General features: G+C 33.7%; 4 protein-coding genes across 8 annotated transcripts; 2 read left to right on the forward strand and 2 right to left on the reverse strand.

The window, feature by feature from the left end:
* Nucleotides 1–76: 76 nt before the first annotated feature.
* Nucleotides 77–5,412, reverse strand: LOC131667670 (putative ATP-dependent RNA helicase DHX57). The gene is made up of 12 exons (XM_058941261.1): nucleotides 5,138–5,412; nucleotides 4,650–4,872; nucleotides 4,385–4,569; nucleotides 3,852–4,300; nucleotides 3,257–3,774; nucleotides 2,876–3,186; nucleotides 2,329–2,815; nucleotides 1,866–2,251; nucleotides 1,679–1,800; nucleotides 1,289–1,611; nucleotides 595–1,209; nucleotides 77–519 (listed from the first exon to the last, which is right to left on the reverse strand). The coding sequence occupies exons 1-12, from the start codon at nucleotides 5,206–5,208 to the stop codon at nucleotides 376–378; spliced, it is 3,834 nt and encodes a 1,277-aa protein (XP_058797244.1). The 5' UTR covers nucleotides 5,209–5,412; the 3' UTR covers nucleotides 77–375.
* Nucleotides 2,053–7,445, forward strand: LOC131667671 (histone-arginine methyltransferase METTL23-like). Of its 4 annotated transcripts, none has more exons than XM_058941262.1 (4): nucleotides 2,053–2,154; nucleotides 6,115–6,331; nucleotides 6,613–6,727; nucleotides 6,838–7,445. In XM_058941262.1, the coding sequence occupies exons 1-4, from the start codon at nucleotides 2,147–2,149 to the stop codon at nucleotides 7,302–7,304; spliced, it is 807 nt and encodes a 268-aa protein (XP_058797245.1). In that variant the 5' UTR covers nucleotides 2,053–2,146; the 3' UTR covers nucleotides 7,305–7,445. The 4 variants fall into 4 exon arrangements, with proteins under 4 accessions (XP_058797245.1, XP_058797247.1, XP_058797246.1 ...); XM_058941264.1 differs by lacking the exon at nucleotides 2,053–2,154 and adding an exon at nucleotides 2,423–2,439; XM_058941263.1 differs by lacking the exon at nucleotides 2,053–2,154 and adding an exon at nucleotides 5,916–6,039.
* Nucleotides 7,446–7,497: 52 nt separating this feature from the next.
* LOC131667673 (acyl-CoA-binding domain-containing protein 6-like) lies at nucleotides 7,498–8,566 on the forward strand. Its single transcript, XM_058941266.1, has one exon. It carries the CDS (start codon nucleotides 7,642–7,644, stop codon nucleotides 8,365–8,367), a length of 726 nt encoding a protein of 241 aa, XP_058797249.1. The 5' UTR covers nucleotides 7,498–7,641; the 3' UTR covers nucleotides 8,368–8,566.
* Nucleotides 8,567–9,366: 800 nt separating this feature from the next.
* On the reverse strand, nucleotides 9,367–17,358 carry LOC131667630 (rho GTPase-activating protein 44-like). Of its 2 annotated transcripts, XM_058941172.1 has the most exons (11): nucleotides 16,782–17,358; nucleotides 16,230–16,380; nucleotides 15,678–15,966; nucleotides 15,381–15,605; nucleotides 15,012–15,309; nucleotides 13,833–14,072; nucleotides 12,955–13,525; nucleotides 12,467–12,788; nucleotides 12,111–12,277; nucleotides 11,241–11,288; nucleotides 9,367–11,180 (listed from the first exon to the last, which is right to left on the reverse strand). In XM_058941172.1, the coding sequence occupies exons 1-11, from the start codon at nucleotides 16,832–16,834 to the stop codon at nucleotides 10,863–10,865; spliced, it is 2,682 nt and encodes an 893-aa protein (XP_058797155.1). In that variant the 5' UTR covers nucleotides 16,835–17,358; the 3' UTR covers nucleotides 9,367–10,862. The 2 variants fall into 2 exon arrangements, with proteins under 2 accessions (XP_058797155.1, XP_058797154.1); XM_058941171.1 differs by having other exon boundaries at nucleotides 9,367–11,288.
* Between the last annotated feature and the right edge of the window lie 1,942 nt (nucleotides 17,359–19,300).

The raw sequence follows: 19,300 nt of genomic DNA on the forward strand, positions 1-19,300 counted from the left end.
TTGTCTGCTTTATTATAATCCAAGGAAGGGAATTTACAAACAATTGACAGATTTATTATGAAAATATGCTCTTTAATTTTTTGTTTTTAAATTTACAGACAATGTTAAATATTTATTTAATTTGAACGACCACTTTCTGCAAGACATATTAAAATCTATATGACATTAAAAATACAATACCTTTAATCTCACATAATTATTTGTTAATTTCTCAAATAAAAAACATTAGTCGTTATACAGTATTCAACGTTATATATAAGATCTTAGATGAAATCTCGTATAAACAATGTTACTAACAATACAAATATATTTTTCTATTAAGACAAAAATAATAAATTAATCTACATAAATTCAAAAATTTAAGTCTTTCAAAATCTAGCCTCTCGTAATAATATTTACTATTGTTGTTATAATTTTTCGTCCATTTGCATGATTTACAATATTCAAAAGAGGATCCTCCATCTTTTGTAGCAACAGTTTTTCAAGTTCTATTCTAGCATATTGCAATAATTGGCCAGTCTGAAATGAAATAGTAAAAATGAAAATAATCGTAATGAAAAAGAAACACAAATTAATGATTAAAAGTAATTTTACTCTATGAGATTCAACAGCAATGGTGATCCATCCATCGCCCAACGATAGTATGAAAGTGCCGTTATGTAGCTCAATATCTATTCCATAACCAGAAAATAAAGCCAAAGATAGAATAGGTACCATTGTCACTTCTCTTATAAAAGTCCTACTAGTTTTTATTTTTTCTTGGAAGACCAAATAAGGACTACTGTAGTAACCAACACTAGAATTGATTGAAGATGGGTGGATGTTGACATATCTATTATCTTGTGTTTGAAATCGCAATTCTTCGGGTTTAGGTTGCCGAGCAATGGCACCGGTAGTCATCTTTACAAACGATTTTTCTGGAGTAAATACTCTAACTATATTAGGATACAGTGCTGCACAAAGTAAACCTTGTAAAAGATTATAGTTTTCATTGTTAGCGTTTAATTCTTGTCCAGTTATTTCAAGAATTTTATCTTGACCTGTAGATCGTTTTTTAAGGTCGATAGGAACAAAACCGATGGAAACTAATAGTTCCAAAAACTGATGCTTGATATCTGCTATAGTTTGAAGAGTTTTAATAGACAAAAAGTTTTCATTTGCAAAAGCTTGTCCTGCGTGATAACCCCGAGCACTAACTTCCATATATTTCTAAAAATAGTACGATTTCTTAATTTCATACGAGATTATTTATTAATAAGAATTAATAAAAGTTATTTTTATAATTTACCTTATAAGCTTTCAAAGTTGTCAGTTGATCCGAATGTGCAACAGAAAATTCTTTCTTCTTAATATCAACTTCATTCCTTTTATCAAAAGGTGTTACAAAAGGACTTTTGTGAGAAAGACAAGCTGCAATTGTCAAAGCTGAATCAACGCAACAAAAAATAGCTCCAAATAATATCAGCTTGCCTATTCTAACATCAACAGGTAGAGCTGCTAAATGATGTCCAAGAGGCGTCAGCATGCCTTCTGGGTCGAAAGCACCGACGTTTTGTAATCTCTTAATAGCTGTGCTTATACTATCGTCAGCTGGAGACTCTATCAATTGTCCTGAAAGTAAAGTTTTTAAAATAGTCATAGATACAAAATAAAATATTATTTCAATAAGTATAACTACCAAGAGCTTTATGTAAATCAACATTATGATCCTTATTTAAAATTTTAATTCTAAGAAGCAGAGGTTCTAAAGATATCCTTTGAATTTCAGAAATCGGATGAGCCAAAAAATTGTATTTGAATCTGAAACGTGATTTTAAATATAGAATCTAGATTTATTTTTATTTCAGAATAACTGATTTTAATACCTGTGTGACGTGTAAAGATGTATACAAACACCAGGCCCAACACGACCTGATCGACCCATCCTTTGAAGGGCATTTGCTCGAGATACCCAGCATAACTCAAGGCTTTCCATATTCTTATTCGAATCGAATCTCGTCTCTTTCATCTTTCCGGTATCGATAACAATAACACAATCGTCTATCGTTATTGAAGTTTCGGCAATATTTGTACTGAGTACTATTTTCCTTACGCCATGTTCTGGCCGTTTGAACACTGAACTTTGCTCCTCACTCGTCAAAGTAGAATGCAAAGGTATTATAACAAATTTTCCTTTTTCAGGTGAAAACAGTGAACTATTACATAAAATATTTTTCAACGTCATAATTTCAGTGATACCTGGCAGAAAGACCTATAAACGCATGACGATTGTTATTTGATTGTAAAGGGTACAATTTAAAATTAAAGATAAAGTTAATTAATTTTTACCAATATTGTACCATGTTTCGGATAATCGTGATTACCATAATTAAGCCATTCTAAAATATGTTCAATTAAATCATAGTTTATTGCTTCATGGTTCATAACGTATAAATTTTGGTGAGTCAAATTTGAATATCCTGAATATCTCCTAATAATTTGTGCCACTGTAAGATTTTCATCTAGAATTGTATTTTTTGGCAATACTTCCCATGAATTTCTCTGATGAGCCATTAATGCATCTGTGTATAATTGCTCCCAACTACCTTTGTTTCTTGAATATTTTGAATTTTCCTCAACAACATATTTTGATTCTTCCAGAATATCTTCTAAAAATAATTGTGTAACTGGATAAGTTCTCCCTGGAATATTAATAATAGGTGTTTTCCCAAAGTAAGTCGAGAAAATATCAGCTTTTAATGTGGCACTCATGAGAATAATTTTCAAATTAGACCTCTCTGAAAGTATTTTCTTCAATAACATCAGTAATAAGTCACTAAAAATATTTATATATTTAAAATATATTAATAATAGACATTACAAAAAACTAATTTACCTTTCTGCACTTCTTTCATGAATTTCATCAACAATAACATGTGTAACAGATTTTAAAATGGGATCACTTGTTAGCCTTTGCAATAAAATTCCTGTGGTACAAAATGTTAATCTTGTATTATTGGATACTTTACTTTCCAATCTTATTTGATATCCGACAGTGTTTCCTACACGTTCATCTCTTTCAGCTGCCACTCTTTCTGCTACTGCGATTGCACTTATCCTACGAGGTTCTGTACATACTATTTCTACATGCTGCTTGCTTTCTTCTGACATGTTGATTAGCCAGTCGTCAAGAATGAACTGAGGCACCTGCATATGAATAATATAAAGATATATTTTATTTTTCAATACTTAAAAAGAAACAAAAATACAAATTCACCTGTGTACTTTTACCACAACCAGTTTCACCAGAAACAATAACAATTTGATTTTCATGAATTTTTTCCAAAACTTCATTCATTTTACTCCATGCTGGTAGATTTTTTCTAGCTTCTTTCATTTTTAAGTATTGAGGACTTCTTTGTTTTTTCATAAACTTATTTTTAATTTCAATATCTTGCTTGAAAATATCTTCCATTGTGATTTCATCTCTGATCTTTTTATTCGATGAGCCTTTTTTGTAACGAGAAGGTCCATCGTTCGAAATTTTTGATAATTTGGGAAACAATGAATCATTAGGATCTAAGAAAAATTCTTTATTTTCTTCTAAATACGATTTGATATAATTTTCATTTTCTAGAAGAGAAACGATTGTGAAAATGCATGGAATGCCAGCTTTACAGTGAGTTAAAGCTTCATTATATAATAGCCTGACTATCCTTAAGCAATTTAATGGAGGATACAATCCATCTGGTTTATAGAAGAAAAAATATGGCGGTTCATATGGATATTTAGAATCTGTAAAAATAGTGTTACTGTATTTGTTACAAATTACAATACATTTTAGGAAGATTAAATATGAAAAATTATCTTACTGTCTGGAAACCTGATTTCTAAAGTAAAATGAGCATCTTTTTTTGGTCTTGGTTTCTCTTCTGGCTCAGGTTGTTGATGAACAAATCTACATTTTATACCAAATTTACATTTTCCAGCCAGATAAAGTCTACAAATATCTTTTAAGAGCACTTTAGGTTTATTTTTTATCACTTCATCATCATTAGTTTGAATTAAATAGTTCAGTTTCATATCAAAAGTCCAAATTTGGTTTTTAATTTTTTCTGTAAAGGTATCTTCATAAATACTTTGCAAAGCTTCTTTTTCTTCTTGTCTTCTTTCTATCAAATCTGACATATCTACTGAATCTAAATTTTCGTTTTTTGATAAACTATCAATTTTATAGTATTTAGAAAACAATAGTTCTAAAGCTTTTCCCATATCTCCATCTGTATGAGTTAAAGCTTCTATACAATGAGAAAGATTGAAGCTGTCAGAAACATAACATGATCATTAATCATGTAAGTATTTTATATATTACAATAATAAAAATAACTGTTAGAAAAATACAAACTTATATGTTTCTAATTTTGAAACAGCGAATTGTCTTGTTATCTCATGATGAGTTTTGGGATTTGTATCTTTGGAGGAATAGTCCATAACACTCTTTATAATTAAATTACCTCTTTGAAGCCAAAATTGTCTTCCTAAATTACTATTTTTGTTTTCAAAATCAAAAGTCTCAGCCAATTTAAAACTCTAAAATAAGAATGTAAATAAGTCAATAATTAAGATACAATTGTAAAAAATGTAATTTTATTGATCGTAAATATACATACTGAGCCATAAATTTGTTTTAATGTATCGTAAAGCTGCTTTTCTGAGTACTCAGACAAAATCAGAGTTTGCATCTCAATTTTTAAACTCCTTTTCACAGAATTCATAGGTGATGCAACCTCTTTAGGCATTGTCGATGCTGTATTTGTTTTTGTTTGTGTATAATCATTATTACTTTTAGAGTTTGCATTTTTTGAAATTGAATGTGTATTTTTCTTATTTAACCTAAAAAATATGATCTTTCATTTGATACTTTTATATTCTAAAATACATGTGATTAAAAATTACAAATACCAATGAAAAATATTAATATTTTAGGAAGCAATGTTAACCGAAATTTATATCAGATTAAACTCAAGTATCTGAAACTTATCAATTTATTGTTTAAAGCCAAATCGATCATTCTTTTGTCAATAAGAAAAAAAATGTAGTTGATTTATATAACCTAAAAATTAGTTAATAATAGTGTTGGACACGATTAAAAACTTACGAATTTGGTTTCAGACCTTCTCTTGGTTCTAACACTATCTCTTTCATTAACTGAGTACTTAAATGATCCATATCAATAAATATAATATTAATTTATAAAAATAATAAATTTTGAGCGCGTAATTTTTAGTTTCGTTTATATCACATTCGCCCATCCGATACAGCTGATCTGACCACGTGGTGTGATCAAAAAGCGTGAACGTCAGGCAGTTATCAAAACATATTCATGGGTCAAAACCATGGAGATTAATAGTCTCCACGGCCAAAACAAAACCAGATCGTTCCTTCGGCCCATCCCAGCCCAGGTCCCAGAATATATATGGTCAAGACTAGCGGACGCGCGTAACTACGCGAGTCGAAACAAAGTTTATTAAAAAATGTATAATTTAAAGAAATTTTCTCGATAGCGTTAATTTTAACTTTCTTATTATGTGATTATATGTGATTCCGGTATAGAAATTCAGAGCTAACAACAAATTTATGAAATGTTATACTATTGCATAATTATATCTATTATACGCATCTTTTAAAATACAAACTTTTAAATTTATTACGTTAATTGTCACTCTTTAATTAAATAACGAATGTAATAATTGTAATTATAATGTTCTTCTTAAAATAAATTATTTATTGCTTCTTGTACTTTTTTGCTACGAACGGGATTATTGAAAACTTTATTCGACTAAAAAGTTCCTTTCAAAAATTAAAATTATACAGGTGTTAGGTTTCCCGCTCATGCGAACTGTGTGAACTGAAAATGGCAACGTCGCGAGCTCGTATTCTCTTCTAGCATTCTAGATTTCGAGAATTTTAATTTCGCATAGTCAGCAGTTTCAAGGTCGCTAAGACTCATTTATTTGGATATTTCTACGTTCGAAATGTGTATACAGTTAGAGCAATATTGTAAATTATTAGTGATATATAATAATAAAAATTGAATGAATTTTAAAAGAGAAATTGATTATAATTGATTTGTAGTGCGTGTGCGCAGTTCACTCATGTGATAGAGTGTGATATGCCGGGATTGGAGCATAGCTTTGGCTTCCACACGAGTCCATCCGCGTACGGCCTAATGTCCGATGGTGTCGCCTCCGAACAAGTGAAAAAGTTCTTTTTCACGTCAGGCAAAGCATCTACAAAAAGTTCTTCCGACGACGACGACGAAGACGACAGTTTAGAAGTTTACATTCCTGAGGTAAATTGCGACTTGTTTCTCCTACTTAACACTTTTCCAAAGCAAAAGAAACTGCCGCTCTTTTCAAAATCTATCTACTTCTAGTCTTACGCAAAATGTTAGGTTAGATCCTACTCTTATATAGCATACTACAGCCGAGGATTAAAAGCACTTTAATCGTAGCACGTGTATGAGCATTTAATTTATTTAAGAATATTGTTTTTTTAAACTTATCATGTGTTTCCTGATATTGCAGAAGGATGAAATTTCTAATGTATATTCAACGTTTTATTTTGTTCCAGTTGTTGCAAGCTAGCTACAGTTTTTATACTTGGCCCTCAGCACCAGTTTTAGCTTGGTATTTATGGGAACATAGGAAAGAACTTACAGGAAAACGAGTTCTTGAGCTAGGATCAGGTATGCACATTAATTATCATGTCTTCAGAACTTTTATTTATTTTTTAACATTACATATTATTATGAGAATAATGATAAGAATAAAATGTTAAAAGAAAATTTTTTTTTAGGGACAGCACTTCCTGGTATAGTTGCATGTAAATGTGGTGCCTCTGTTATACTTAGTGATTCTGCAACTTTGCCAAAAAGTTTACAACATCTTAAACGAAGCTGTGAATTGAATGGAGTAGTTTCACAAGTGAAAGTTGTTGGTATAACTTGGGGATTCTTCTTGTCAAGCTTATTTTCACTTGGATCTTTAGATTTGATTTTAGGTTCAGACTGTTTTTATGATCCTTCCGTTTTTGAGGATATTGTAGTTACTGTTGCCTTTCTTTTGGAAAGAAATCCAGCAGCTAGGTTTCTTTGTACTTATCAAGAACGTAGTGCTGACTGGTCAATTGAACATTTATTAAACAAGTGGGGTTTGACTTGCACACATGTACCACTTAACAATCTAGGTGCAGATTCCGGACTTGATGTTCAAGAGTTGATGCAAGATCATACGATACATCTACTGGAAATCAAAAGAGCTTGAAACTTGATATGGCTTCAAAAGTTCTGAATCCAAAAGTTGTTAAAAATGCTACCCTTTTTGTAGCAAACCTCAACTGGACTACAGGACAAAACGAACTCAAAAAGCATTTTACTAAATTTGGGAACATTGTCAAAACTTCTGTAGTATTTGATAAAGATACGGGTTTAAGTAAAGGTTATGGTTTTGTGACATTTGAGCAAAATGACTCACTGAATGCTGCATTAAAAGCTGATCACACTCTGGAGGGAAGAAAACTTTTATTGACTCTAAAAACTGGAAAGAAAGAATAAATCACATTTCTTTATTGTAGTTGTAATAGAAATAAACTTAGATAACAATGGCTAAAAGTTTGGATTTTGAAATTTCTGATCTCGAAGAAACATTCAACAAAGCTGCAAGTCATTTACAGATGTTGGTATCAAAATTAGACACAGGTCAATTGTTGGGCTTTTATGGCCTCTATAAACAAGCCACTTGTGGTCCATGTGATACACCAGCACCTAGTTGGTATCAGATGCAAGCAAAGCACAAATGGGAAGCTTGGAAAAGTTTGGGAGACATGAGCAAAGAAGTAGCAATGGGAAGTTATATCAGAGCTGTTGGAAAACTGGATTCAAACTGGGAAAAGGACAGCAGGTTAGAATCTAAAGCTTGGGTAGTTGTAAGCAGGTTACCAAACACAGATACAGAACTGAAAGATATTGACAAGACAGTTTTTGATTGGGTAAAAGATGGCAATGAAGAAAAGGTACGATTGTTTTTGTCTCGCAATCCAAAAGATGTAAACTCAAAAGATGACAATGGTATGTTGCTAATACATTGGGCTGCAGATAGAGGTGATGTTGAGATTTTCAAATATCTTGTTGAAGTTGGATCAGATATTAATGCTGCTGACATGGAAAACCAAACTCCTCTGCACTATGCTGCTTCTTGTGGACACAAAGAAATAGTGAAATATCTCTTGACGATGAATGCAAAATTTGTTAAAGATGATAGTGGTTTGACACCGAGAGATGTTGCAGACACAAGTCTTTTACCTCTATTCCAAACAATACATCAATAACTTTTTTATGTATAAAACAAGCCTGTATAAAAAATTGTTAATAATAAAAGATCTTTGTTGACAAAGTTTGTTAGTTGAATTAATTTTGTGAAATTCGAAATTATTTTCAAAACAGGGGCCTGCAATGGCTCGGTCGGTAGGGCGACGGACTCATACCCAGTAGGCCCAGGTTCGATTCTAAGGCCCCGGTCCCATAGGTACGTACGGATGCGGACGGATACGGACGCGAATCGCAACTCTAGTAACATCACTAAAAATATCTAGTTCGATTATTTAGTACCAACACTACCGGTAGTAAGCAAAAGTACCTGTTGTTTAAATCTGTAGCGCCGAACATACCACATTTAATGTTCAAATGTCAGGTCTACAATTTACTTTTCAAATTCTCATGAATATTGCTTATTGATGAGTATGCTAATGTAAAAAAAGCTTTTGGGATGATTAATACATATAATTTATATATATTTTCTTCTTCTCATATATTCAAGTACTTCCATAAAATTAAGGCCTAATTCCACTAATTGTAGTTGAAAGTCTATCAATTCTCTATCATTTGCCATCTTATAGACTGCAATAATGTAAAGGTTAGATAAGCGTTCATTAAATGTGATACGTTCGGCGCTACAGTTTTAAACAACAGTTACTTTTACTCACTACCGGTAGTGTTGGTACTAAATAATCGAACTAGATATTTTTAGTGATGTTACTAGAGTTGCGATTCGCGTCCGTATCCGTCCGCATTTATACGTAGCTATGGGACCGGGGTCTAATACATTTATAAAAAGTTTCATGTGCTTTGTTATCAAACACATTGCAAGCCTCCATCGCTGATTAGCACTGATGGAGCATAAATAGAGTGACAATAAAGAAAGTAAAAAAAAACAATTATTTCTAAAGTATCCAAAATGAAATTCGATATTTTTGTTATAATGAATTTTATGAGTAACTAATTGGTAAATGGTTTTTCTATCTAAATAAATAAAAAAAACATTACTTGAAGGTTTTTTTTATATTTACAAATACATACTTTAATACTCCAATGTATTCACAGCCTAAGATTTTCTTAGGTAAATGTATGTCAAACGTACCAATTATAATAATACATACACTAATCACACCAATAACAACTTGGCTTTTTTCTAATATCAATTATATTTTGTCGAGTTTTGTAAATAAAAATTTTTTAACAATATTAATATTGTGATAATTTTTATATTTAAAAAGTCGTGGAATATAAGTAATTTCTCAGAAAAAACGTATTGTGTGCTTTTTCTGAAAGACAAACAAAATTCATTTTTATCAAACATTTTTTCTTTACAACTCAACATATTTTAATATTTATAATGGACAACACATAATAGTATATATTTAAAAATTCCAAATGCTGAAATAAAAGGCCTTATACAATTGGAGTTTGATCACGCGAAAATCGCATATATCGTATCTTCTGATTGCATAAAAACTTACGTATATACATGGTATGCCATAAGAATTAAACTGACTGAAATCTCATATTCACGTTAACCGTGAAATGAAAAAATAGTATTAGCAAGAATATATTTATAATAAAAATAATAATAAAAAATCGAAAAAAGATTAAACGATACTCGTTGATTCTTTAAAAGACATGTCATGTCGGAATAATGGACAAATGTCAGACCTTCTTAGCAATTCCTGTCTGCAAATATAACTCTGATTCAACAATTAAACTAATATTAAATGTGAGCATAGTTTAGGTTTGTGCATTTGGAGATGTAACGTCAGAATAAAAAATCGAAGGGCGGAATCGACAGTTTTCTTTTCAACATTTCACTTGGTTTTTCTCACTGAATTTTCAAAAATCATCGTGAAAATTCGCAATCGCGCTACGACGTGATTAGTTGGATAAACAGTATAAAAACTACGCTGCAAAAATACTTGATATTTATTAAAATGTTCTTTTTCAAATTTAATGGAATTAGGCGAATCATCACTGTTCTTACATAATTAACGTTGAACTTTTCTTATTACCTCGTTCACTACTAAAGCTTCGGTTATAGATTTTTTCGACTTTTTTCATAACACGCAATATTGCGCTGAATTAAAATAATTTTCTTTCATAGGCCACTTTAAAGCCACTTTTTTCTTTTTTAAATTCCTATACCAGAGATAGCTTTACTGACATTGTTGATTCTTAAGCTCTTTTCAATATATCAAGACACATTTATTTTTGACTTTTATAAATAGAAATGTTTTAATTACGGGTAGAATATGTCGATATGATTAAGATAATTATGATTATGATATGATCGAGTTTTTAAAATGGTATTTTATAATATTTTTCAGTTAAAGTACATTTATTCCGAAATAAAAACTACGAATCTAAAGCATTCGCAATGATGCGTTCGAATCTATCGTTTAAAATTATCATTGAATTAACAAAAGGAATGTTTTCAGATACAACAAATTCTACCCTTAATCACTGAACATTAATGCTTCTTTCAAAACTCTTACTGCTAAAGATTAGTACTCTCGTGATCTGATTTGGGCTTAGCACCAGTAGGTGGTGGTGGTGGTGGCGGCTGAGGCCTTGGTGGTCGCTGATGGAACCTTGGCGAGGCAGGTGGCACTTGCTGCTGTTGAGACTTAGGTACAATAACGGTGTTCGTTTGCGTCTGTACATCGATGATGTTGCCCTCGGACCTCGTTCTCGAATGTGACTTAATCGGATCTGGTAAATGCTCCGGTCGTGGAGGTTTCTCTGGAGGCTGCATCGTCATACTGCCATGTGACAGTGACATCGACACTGGACGACTGCCGACGCTCGGGCTTCTCTGCAAGTTGATTGTGCCATTGCTCTCCGAAACAGCACCGGTTAGTTGTATTATACTAACCTGCTGTTTGTCTACCGAATACATATGGATTCGCTCCAGGGTCAAGGGCTGTGGGGATATGAAATGTCGGATGAGTTTATGATGTCGAATAAGGATTATTGTTACGGCTTTACAAAATCATGTTTGAATATTTCAATGGCAATGTAATAATGGCAATGTAATAATAAATAAACGTACGTGAATGTTGCGAGAGAATTTTTGAGACAAAATAGAATTACTTAAGAAAGCATAAATCAGTTTTGCTTATAAGTGCAATTTTATGAATAAAGTTATTAAAGTATGATAAAATTCAAACAGAATTGTTTATTGAAATGTAAAAATCAATGAAAAAAAATCATTATCATGTTGATAAAAGTACGTTTTCACATCCACATACCTATTTACGAGCAAATTGCGCCATAGTGATAATTAAAAGTATAAAGTATGTTTCTTTGAACAGATTTTTTATTGTTAAACCATAAAAAATAGTTTTAGTATGTAGTATACTATAACATCTTTTCTAATTATTTATAATTGTACATAAATAATATACAAACTTAATCGTAACATATAAAATTTTCAATTTACAAAATATATTATCAATAAATAAATGAACTAATCGAAGCCGTGAAAAATTATCGGTGCTTTTCACTACTTCTATTATGATTTTCATCCATTTAATTTTAATATTTTGTGGTCAATCAAGTAAATTGCAACAAAATAAATGCAAATAAATTGTTAGAGTAATTCTGAATAAAAATACTGTTAGCCTTATCACTGTAATGAAGCCTTTAACGCAACAAAGATTTATTCAACGTACAATTTTCATAGTTTAATAAAAAAAAATATATCAAATTTTTATATCGACTCTTGATGTTTAAATTTACGTACCCCTGAATCGGCATCCAAATTTTCGTTACTGTGTCGAGGGTGTGGCCTTATCAAACTTGAAGGCCGAGCAAGTCCAGCTGGACGTTCTGGAATAGCAGGTTTACTATTTCTATCTATAGAGGTAACGCAGGTTCCTTCTGGTTTTCGTCGCATTTCTACGACGTCATCTATAATCATATAAAAAGCTTAACTTAATGTTATATCTTTAACCGATTTTTGATGGTGTCACTTAATTGAAATGACCTCTAAGTTATTCTTGAAAGAATTTAGGTTATAAGAAGCAAATGAGATAATTAGATTTATGTTGCAGTTGTTCATTCGATTATATAAACATACACGCACTAAAATAACCGAACCTTGTTGATTCGATGTGAGAATTAAATTACGAGGTGCAGCGACAGGAAACTTCCGCCTTTCTAAAGTCGACTGGGATGGTTTTTCCGCAGGAACCGGTTTTAGTTTTGGCGAGTCTAGCTTGTCTGTATTGTCCATCATTATCATTGATTCGTTAACCGACTTGGTCATGTCTCCTGTACCTAAATTCGGCTTTAAATTCAACGCCTCGAATCCTATCAGATTAGCATTCATCCCCTCTTCTTCGCTATCTCTTGGCTGATTTTCATTTTTGTGAGTCGGAGAATTTTCAGGTAGCTGCAGAGCATCCGTAGAATTTTGATCCTATGATAATTTAAAAAACCACTAAAACCATATATTACGAACTGTAAAACATTTATTAAAATTTCTATTTTTTGCATTAAGTTGTTTGACCTAAAATAAACTACACATTGCATAAATAAAAAAACGACGTGAACAGGAAATATTTTGCAGATTTTAAATACAATACCTTAATAAGTTCAGCCTTATCGACTAATTCGAAGCCCATGGGCTTCGCGTCATTCTCCACAGCTTTACTGCCAGCATGAGTCGCAAGCTTATTCGAGTGCTGCATTGCCTTGCTATTGGCAGCGTTGTCCTGATTCCGTAGCTGTATCAGTTCCGCTGTAACTTGATCGTGCTTCTGCGACTTGTACGTTGCCCTGTTAAGTGTCGAGGTAGTCAAAGGCCGTGGTGGCTTATCAGGCGCAGGTGGAGGTTTATCATCTGGTCTTCTATTTTCGTGATGAACTTGCGTGATGTGTTTGTCAGGTGTGTTGCCACTTGGAGGGGTAGGAGCTGGTTTGTTTTTCCGACGCGTCGCCGGCTTAGGACTTCCTTGAGTTGGGCTTTCACCATGGTCACTTAAACTGCTGTTGGAGACACATCGACGCATACCCACAGTTGGCGTTGGCTCGGAGCCGTTGACGATGCCACCAAGGTCCAGCTCGCGATCAAAATCTATCTCGCCAGGAAAAAACCAGTCGGCGTATGTGATCATTTGTTCGACGATTAGACTAGAGTTATTTGCTGTATCCATTCTGAAGGACATAAAAACAATTGCAAGGAGAATAATTAATATGAAAGGAAGAAGAGCTGGATTTTATAGGTGACGAATGCTTTGTATATTTACAGATGACGCATACGTGCATTGTACGATTTAAATTTACATTTAAAATGATTGAGCGCATTTTCATAGATAAACTTTAATTCAAAGGAGACATGTTGTTCCTTTTCTTCGAGAGATGCAGAGATGAAACGTTAAGCAGGAAACCGATTGTATTGTTACCGGCTACGTGCGTTGATAGCACTTGGCTGATAATAAAAATAAAATTGGATTACACTTACACTACGGTCGTTATGTCCTCCTGTGAATTCCAGATGAGATTTGGAGCGACTACTATCGCAATGTTGTGTGGTGTCATTTTATTGACGTCTTGGTTTTTCGTCAAGACAGCAAAAAATTTAATTAGGAACCTTAGATTTTCATAATTTGCCGTTGGCAATTTATGCAATACTTCCCAGAGTGCACGAAGTCTGTCATCACTTTTGACGAGTTTTGCGGCTGCCATCCACTCGGGATACAATCTGAATGGTCATCAAAATAACAATGAAATAACAATAGCTGTTTATCGAATAAGTGTGAAACGAATTTGAGGGATAACTTGACAAAAATCACTTAGCAAGAAAAAGAAAGAATGGTCGATCTAGTCTCATACGAATGCCTACTAAGTGGAGAGTGCGTTTTTCTCTTATTCTTATTCTTGTACTTTTTTGCTGCATCAAATCGGCGCAAGTCATGTCGAGGTCAAATCAATTGGACACGCATTGACTGGCCACGTATATGACGAGCCCCCTATATAAGACTATCATTGTGAAACTTGGACCAATAAAGCTTTCTTTTTAACATTTGTTTATACATATATTTTTATCGCATGTAGCATTCTCAAATAAGTTTTCGATTGTTTGCTTAATGAATGAGTAATCGTTGTCACGCGAGGCAAAAACGATCCTTACGCGGCAGATAAGCTACGAAATTTTCGTGAGCGCCTTTCAAAGCCAATGCATTTGCGATTCATGACTCATCGTGCACCGCACCACTATACTAGTAGATAAAGATATACCACGTACACGCGTACATATAACTTTAAGCGTTCTCTTTCTACTCTCGTCGTCTATTTCTAGGTCATTGACTCACTCGAACTCAAAGCGCGAAATGCATGCGTACGCTATTTAAGGAATACAGACGAATTTCTCAAAAATCCCCGAGTCAATGTATTTTAAGGACACTTTACATATTGGGTTTTACAATGACGACGCACTCGATGTATTTTTTCTTTTCGAGCGTTATTACTTTTTTTCTATCCAGAACGACGTTCTTTGCCATGCTCTGTTTGCTTTATGGGCTTTTCAAAACTTTACACTGACGGATCGCGAGACAGATATAACTCATATCACTTTTGTTCGTGAAAGAAAAAATGGTACTGTTTTTCTTTTGCCAAAGATAGATTTATCTTAAAAACTTACTTAAAGGTCAGTAGAGGTTCTGATAACTCTCGAAGGTAAGACTTCAGAGCTCCAGCTATCACATGAGGATCCTTGTATTCAAGGGCAACTGGGAGAGATATACAACAAGCATCAAAGCTAAGCTTCATTCTTCTTAATTTTGAAGCACCACTGGCTATTCTAAAAAGCCCTTCCTCTTCCATTCCTAGCCTCAGAAGAGCACAGACGCAGAGTTGGATGGGTAATGCTATTTTCCTGTTTGTCACTCTGAGATGCTCTTCTAAAGAATATCCGTATACTGGCTTTGTTTCATTATCATCTGATACATAAACAAATGATATTAAACATAGTATCAAGGCTTTATAGTACTGTAACTATTGAGAATCTTACTTATGTAACATTCAAGTTCTGGAATGAGATCTTCTAGACAGTGCAAGGCACTTTCGTGATACGCTCTTTGAAGTTTAACATACTGTATAATTGTTTGAGCGAGCTCTGTTTCTTTCGACATCAACTGAAACATCTCAGCCGCCAAGAGATCTCGGCATTGTTCTACTTTGGTTTCAGCTTCTTCTAATTCATCTCTCAAACTATCAACTTTCGTTGCTGCTGTACCTGTAATAAAGAAATAGTCATATCAATTCACTATTTAACAATATTTTTTAACATTTGTAAAATTAAACTCACCTCCAGTATTGTGTTTACTTGCTTGTTGGTAGCGTGTTCTTGTGCTGTCCATATCCAAAATCAGACGTTGCAAATTTCTTTTGTATTTTAAAATATTTGGAACATCTGTTTCTAAAATATTCTGTAGAGGAACCGATACATATTGTTCAACTTTTGCTTCATGATCTACAGCCTCATTAGCCAAAGCTATTTGTGCTTTTCCGCACTCTGTTAATGTATAACACATAAGTCCTTCCTCTCCTGCATTTTCAAGCATTGTTTGACCCAAAACATATTCTGGGGACTTTTTCTAAATAAATAATAAAATGGTTTACTGAATAACATATAAATAGGGATAAAAGGAATTCTATTAGGTCAAGTTATTTCTCAATACACTGATAAAAAAGTAACTGTAAAGTTGACTCATAAAACAAACAATTGATAATGATGCCAACGATAATGAATGATATTTGTAAACTTGTTTTCAATTATAAGATCTTAATTGAAATTTGGAAAGCAACAAGAAATTTTTATCAAAAATATTTTTTTCATGAGGATTCTCAAAATACTTACAAGGCGTTTTTCTTTATGAGCTGAATCTTGCATACTAGATTCGCTGGGTTTTCCAAGTCTTTTATTAAGACCCATAAGGGCAGCTCTGATTTGTTCAACATGTTTATCCGCTGCTTGCAAATCATCAGTCAGTACTTCAGTTTTTCCAGCTCTAAAAGATAGTAAAAGACATAATTGGTTGGTAAGTGTAAACAACAAATATAAATATTAATTTCTCTTTAGTATTTTGCTTCAAAACAAGAATTATCACTTGCATTGTTAAGTGGATTGAGAATAAAATTACTCTTCAATTCACGTAGCTAAAGCAAATTTAATAATGTAATATGACTTCAGAGATTACTGCACAAAGAAAAGTGATACAATTTCATATGGATAAAAGATTAAGATTGTAGGTACGTTCGATTCCATTCAATAACTGTAGACGAAAAAAAACATCTGATACGCGGAAAAAAAATTTTATCAGAAGGGCGTATCCGAAAAGTTATTATCCAACCAATAAATTAATCGTAACATAATAGAGAGTCAATAAAAGTATTAAAAAAAAAGATGTACCTGGAAAAGGTTTGATCAGCGAGCTGCTTGACCCTGAAAAATTGTTTCTTCATGGTCACCGGATCGCGTATAGAGCCTCAAATGCGAATAATAAAAAACAAGGCAATTCAACAACCAAACAATTTCGGCTTTTCGAAGCTTAATATCAGCAGACTTTGCAGCGACGATAACCGCTATGTAGCGTACAAAAATAAAGGTGTCGTCGCCGATAGCGCTTGTCGCGACCGCAAGCAAGAATGACTGAGTGCGAGCGACGGAAAACACAAACGGAGAATCACTGGCTGCTATATACTATAGGACTTGCTTTTTTCGAGGACGAATTCGCTTGAGAGCGCACATGCAACACTTTAGTTTTCAGGCACAAACATTGCTAGTATATACACTACAATCACTAGCTGTCGTGGCACTTGGCACATTGTTCGCCGACGACGACGTCGAGCCGCGACGATGGGCGGCTCTCTCACTCTGTCATAGGTGTATCGCTTTGACGATAGAGCCTCGTCATAAATCTGCGAACACCGTGCAGCACACGGTGATCTCACACGCGCCACTGCGTAACATCATCGCCAACTCTTCGGCCCCCTCTCGTTACCTAGTTGTCCCTCTGCCCCCCTTCATCCTTCTCTACGCTCTACAATACGAGCCTGCGCAACAGACGAGCGCGCCTACGATTTGTGCGGCGAGCGAAGATAAGCACGACGAGGAGGGAAGATGTGTTAAAGAAATCGCAGATTCGCCTTCTCTTTTGAGTGTGCGAATGCAAAATGACCGTAGTAGACACACTGTGCAAATTGACTTGCTGATTACGTAAACATTGACCGTTTCTTTACCGTCATTATGCGCGAGGTGCGTTTCAATGTCGAACTTTTCAAGGGCCGTTTAATTTGTTTGAATTTTTGTGCTTTTTCTGTAGCGATATAACAATTTAAACTACTGTGTTACGATCATATAAACCGGCCGGTATATTAGCCTTATATCGAGCAAATAAGAAATTGAGCTAGTTTTATAAAATATGTTCAACTTCCACTAAACGTAAATTGCAAATCAATCGTTTATGAATTTATTAACGTTCAACTTATTCCCATTTTCCATCACCACTCACGGTGCACATTAACAAAACAATGTGAAATTTCGTTTATTTCGCTGCAGCTTATTCATTGTGAGACTCCAAGTGCATATCGCGAGGCGCTCGCGACAGTCAGTCATCTATTAATAAACACGCGAATTCTTCATTTGCTTACTGTCTTTCTGCTGCCGCGTGTCTGGGTGTCTGAGTGTCTGAGTGCCTGAGTTCCTGAGTGATTGTCTTGATGGGTAAACGCGCCGCAGACACATACGTTTTGCAGGGCACGATAAACCCGAGATGTAGCGCTCTTTCGGCTGAATTTTTGCCGCCGCGCTAGGACGATGAACAATAAAAAGAGCCGCGACATAATTATATAGAACGCGAGTGAAGAGAAAGAGAATGGAATACACAAAGAATGACTGTGTAGCTGTATACACGGACGAAGTGAAATGAGTTTGTTCATTGCCTTGCGTCCGTGACATTTCCGAGCTGCTGAATCACGATAGTGCCAAGTGCGGCGGCGCGCGGCTTTATGGCTTTTGCCGATTTTTGTCTGCTTCCTGTCTCTTGCTCGCTCACGCAAACGACCATCGAGCATTATGCATTAACTTGTTTTGTACATCAGCCTTCACGTTCCGATGGTTAAACAAGCCTATGTTCACGTGTGAATAGTTAAGCTATGATGTTTTGAAGACTGCATTCTTACGATTTCATAATGATTTTAAATTTTCAGTGCCGAGTCTACTTTTAGGGCTGCGACTTTTTTTTAATACGTGTGAGATCGTGGTATACGACATTAATCGGGATACTACGCTGTTGTTTTAAGACTACACCGAAAATTAACGTAAAAGTTAATATGAATCATTTATCAAGATTTTTTCCTGTCAAAACATTTATTTAACTACATTTAAGTGAAATGTTGAAAGGGATAGTCTACTGTGTATGTGAGATCCATTTTTGGAGCTTACTTAATAACGACTTAACCCATTAAAGCCCACGCTAAGACTGGTTGAGATAGCGACAAACAAACTGTGCTATCTTTTGCATAAGTGAAAAATAAAATATACGTATTTTTTTTTATGTTATTTTCAATTGTTTATAACAAATTATTTAAACAAATTACAAAAAAATTCATAATTATCAAAATCTAAATGCGGGAATCGATTCTGGAGGTGAAATCAAGACGAAAACCTATATAACACTTTTTTGTCAGAATTCAATTTGTTAGTGTAACGTAGGAATAAACAATTGCATGTTGGGGAGAAAAAGTGACCATGTCAAGTCCCAAGCAAAATCTATCTGGAATAGCAAAAAATAAACTGTGCTATCCTTTGCATAAGTGAAAAATAAAATATATATATTTTTTCTTATGTCATTTGCAATTGTTTATAACAAATTATTTAAACAAATTACAAAAAAATTCATAATTTTCAAAATCTGAATGCGGAAATCG

The sequence above is a fragment of the Phymastichus coffea genome, unplaced genomic scaffold (genome assembly GCF_024137745.1).
Source record: "Phymastichus coffea isolate CEN01 unplaced genomic scaffold, Cenicafe_Pcof_1.1 PCOF00069, whole genome shotgun sequence".
In the NCBI taxonomy this organism is placed as follows: Eukaryota; Metazoa; Arthropoda; class Insecta; order Hymenoptera; family Eulophidae; genus Phymastichus; species Phymastichus coffea.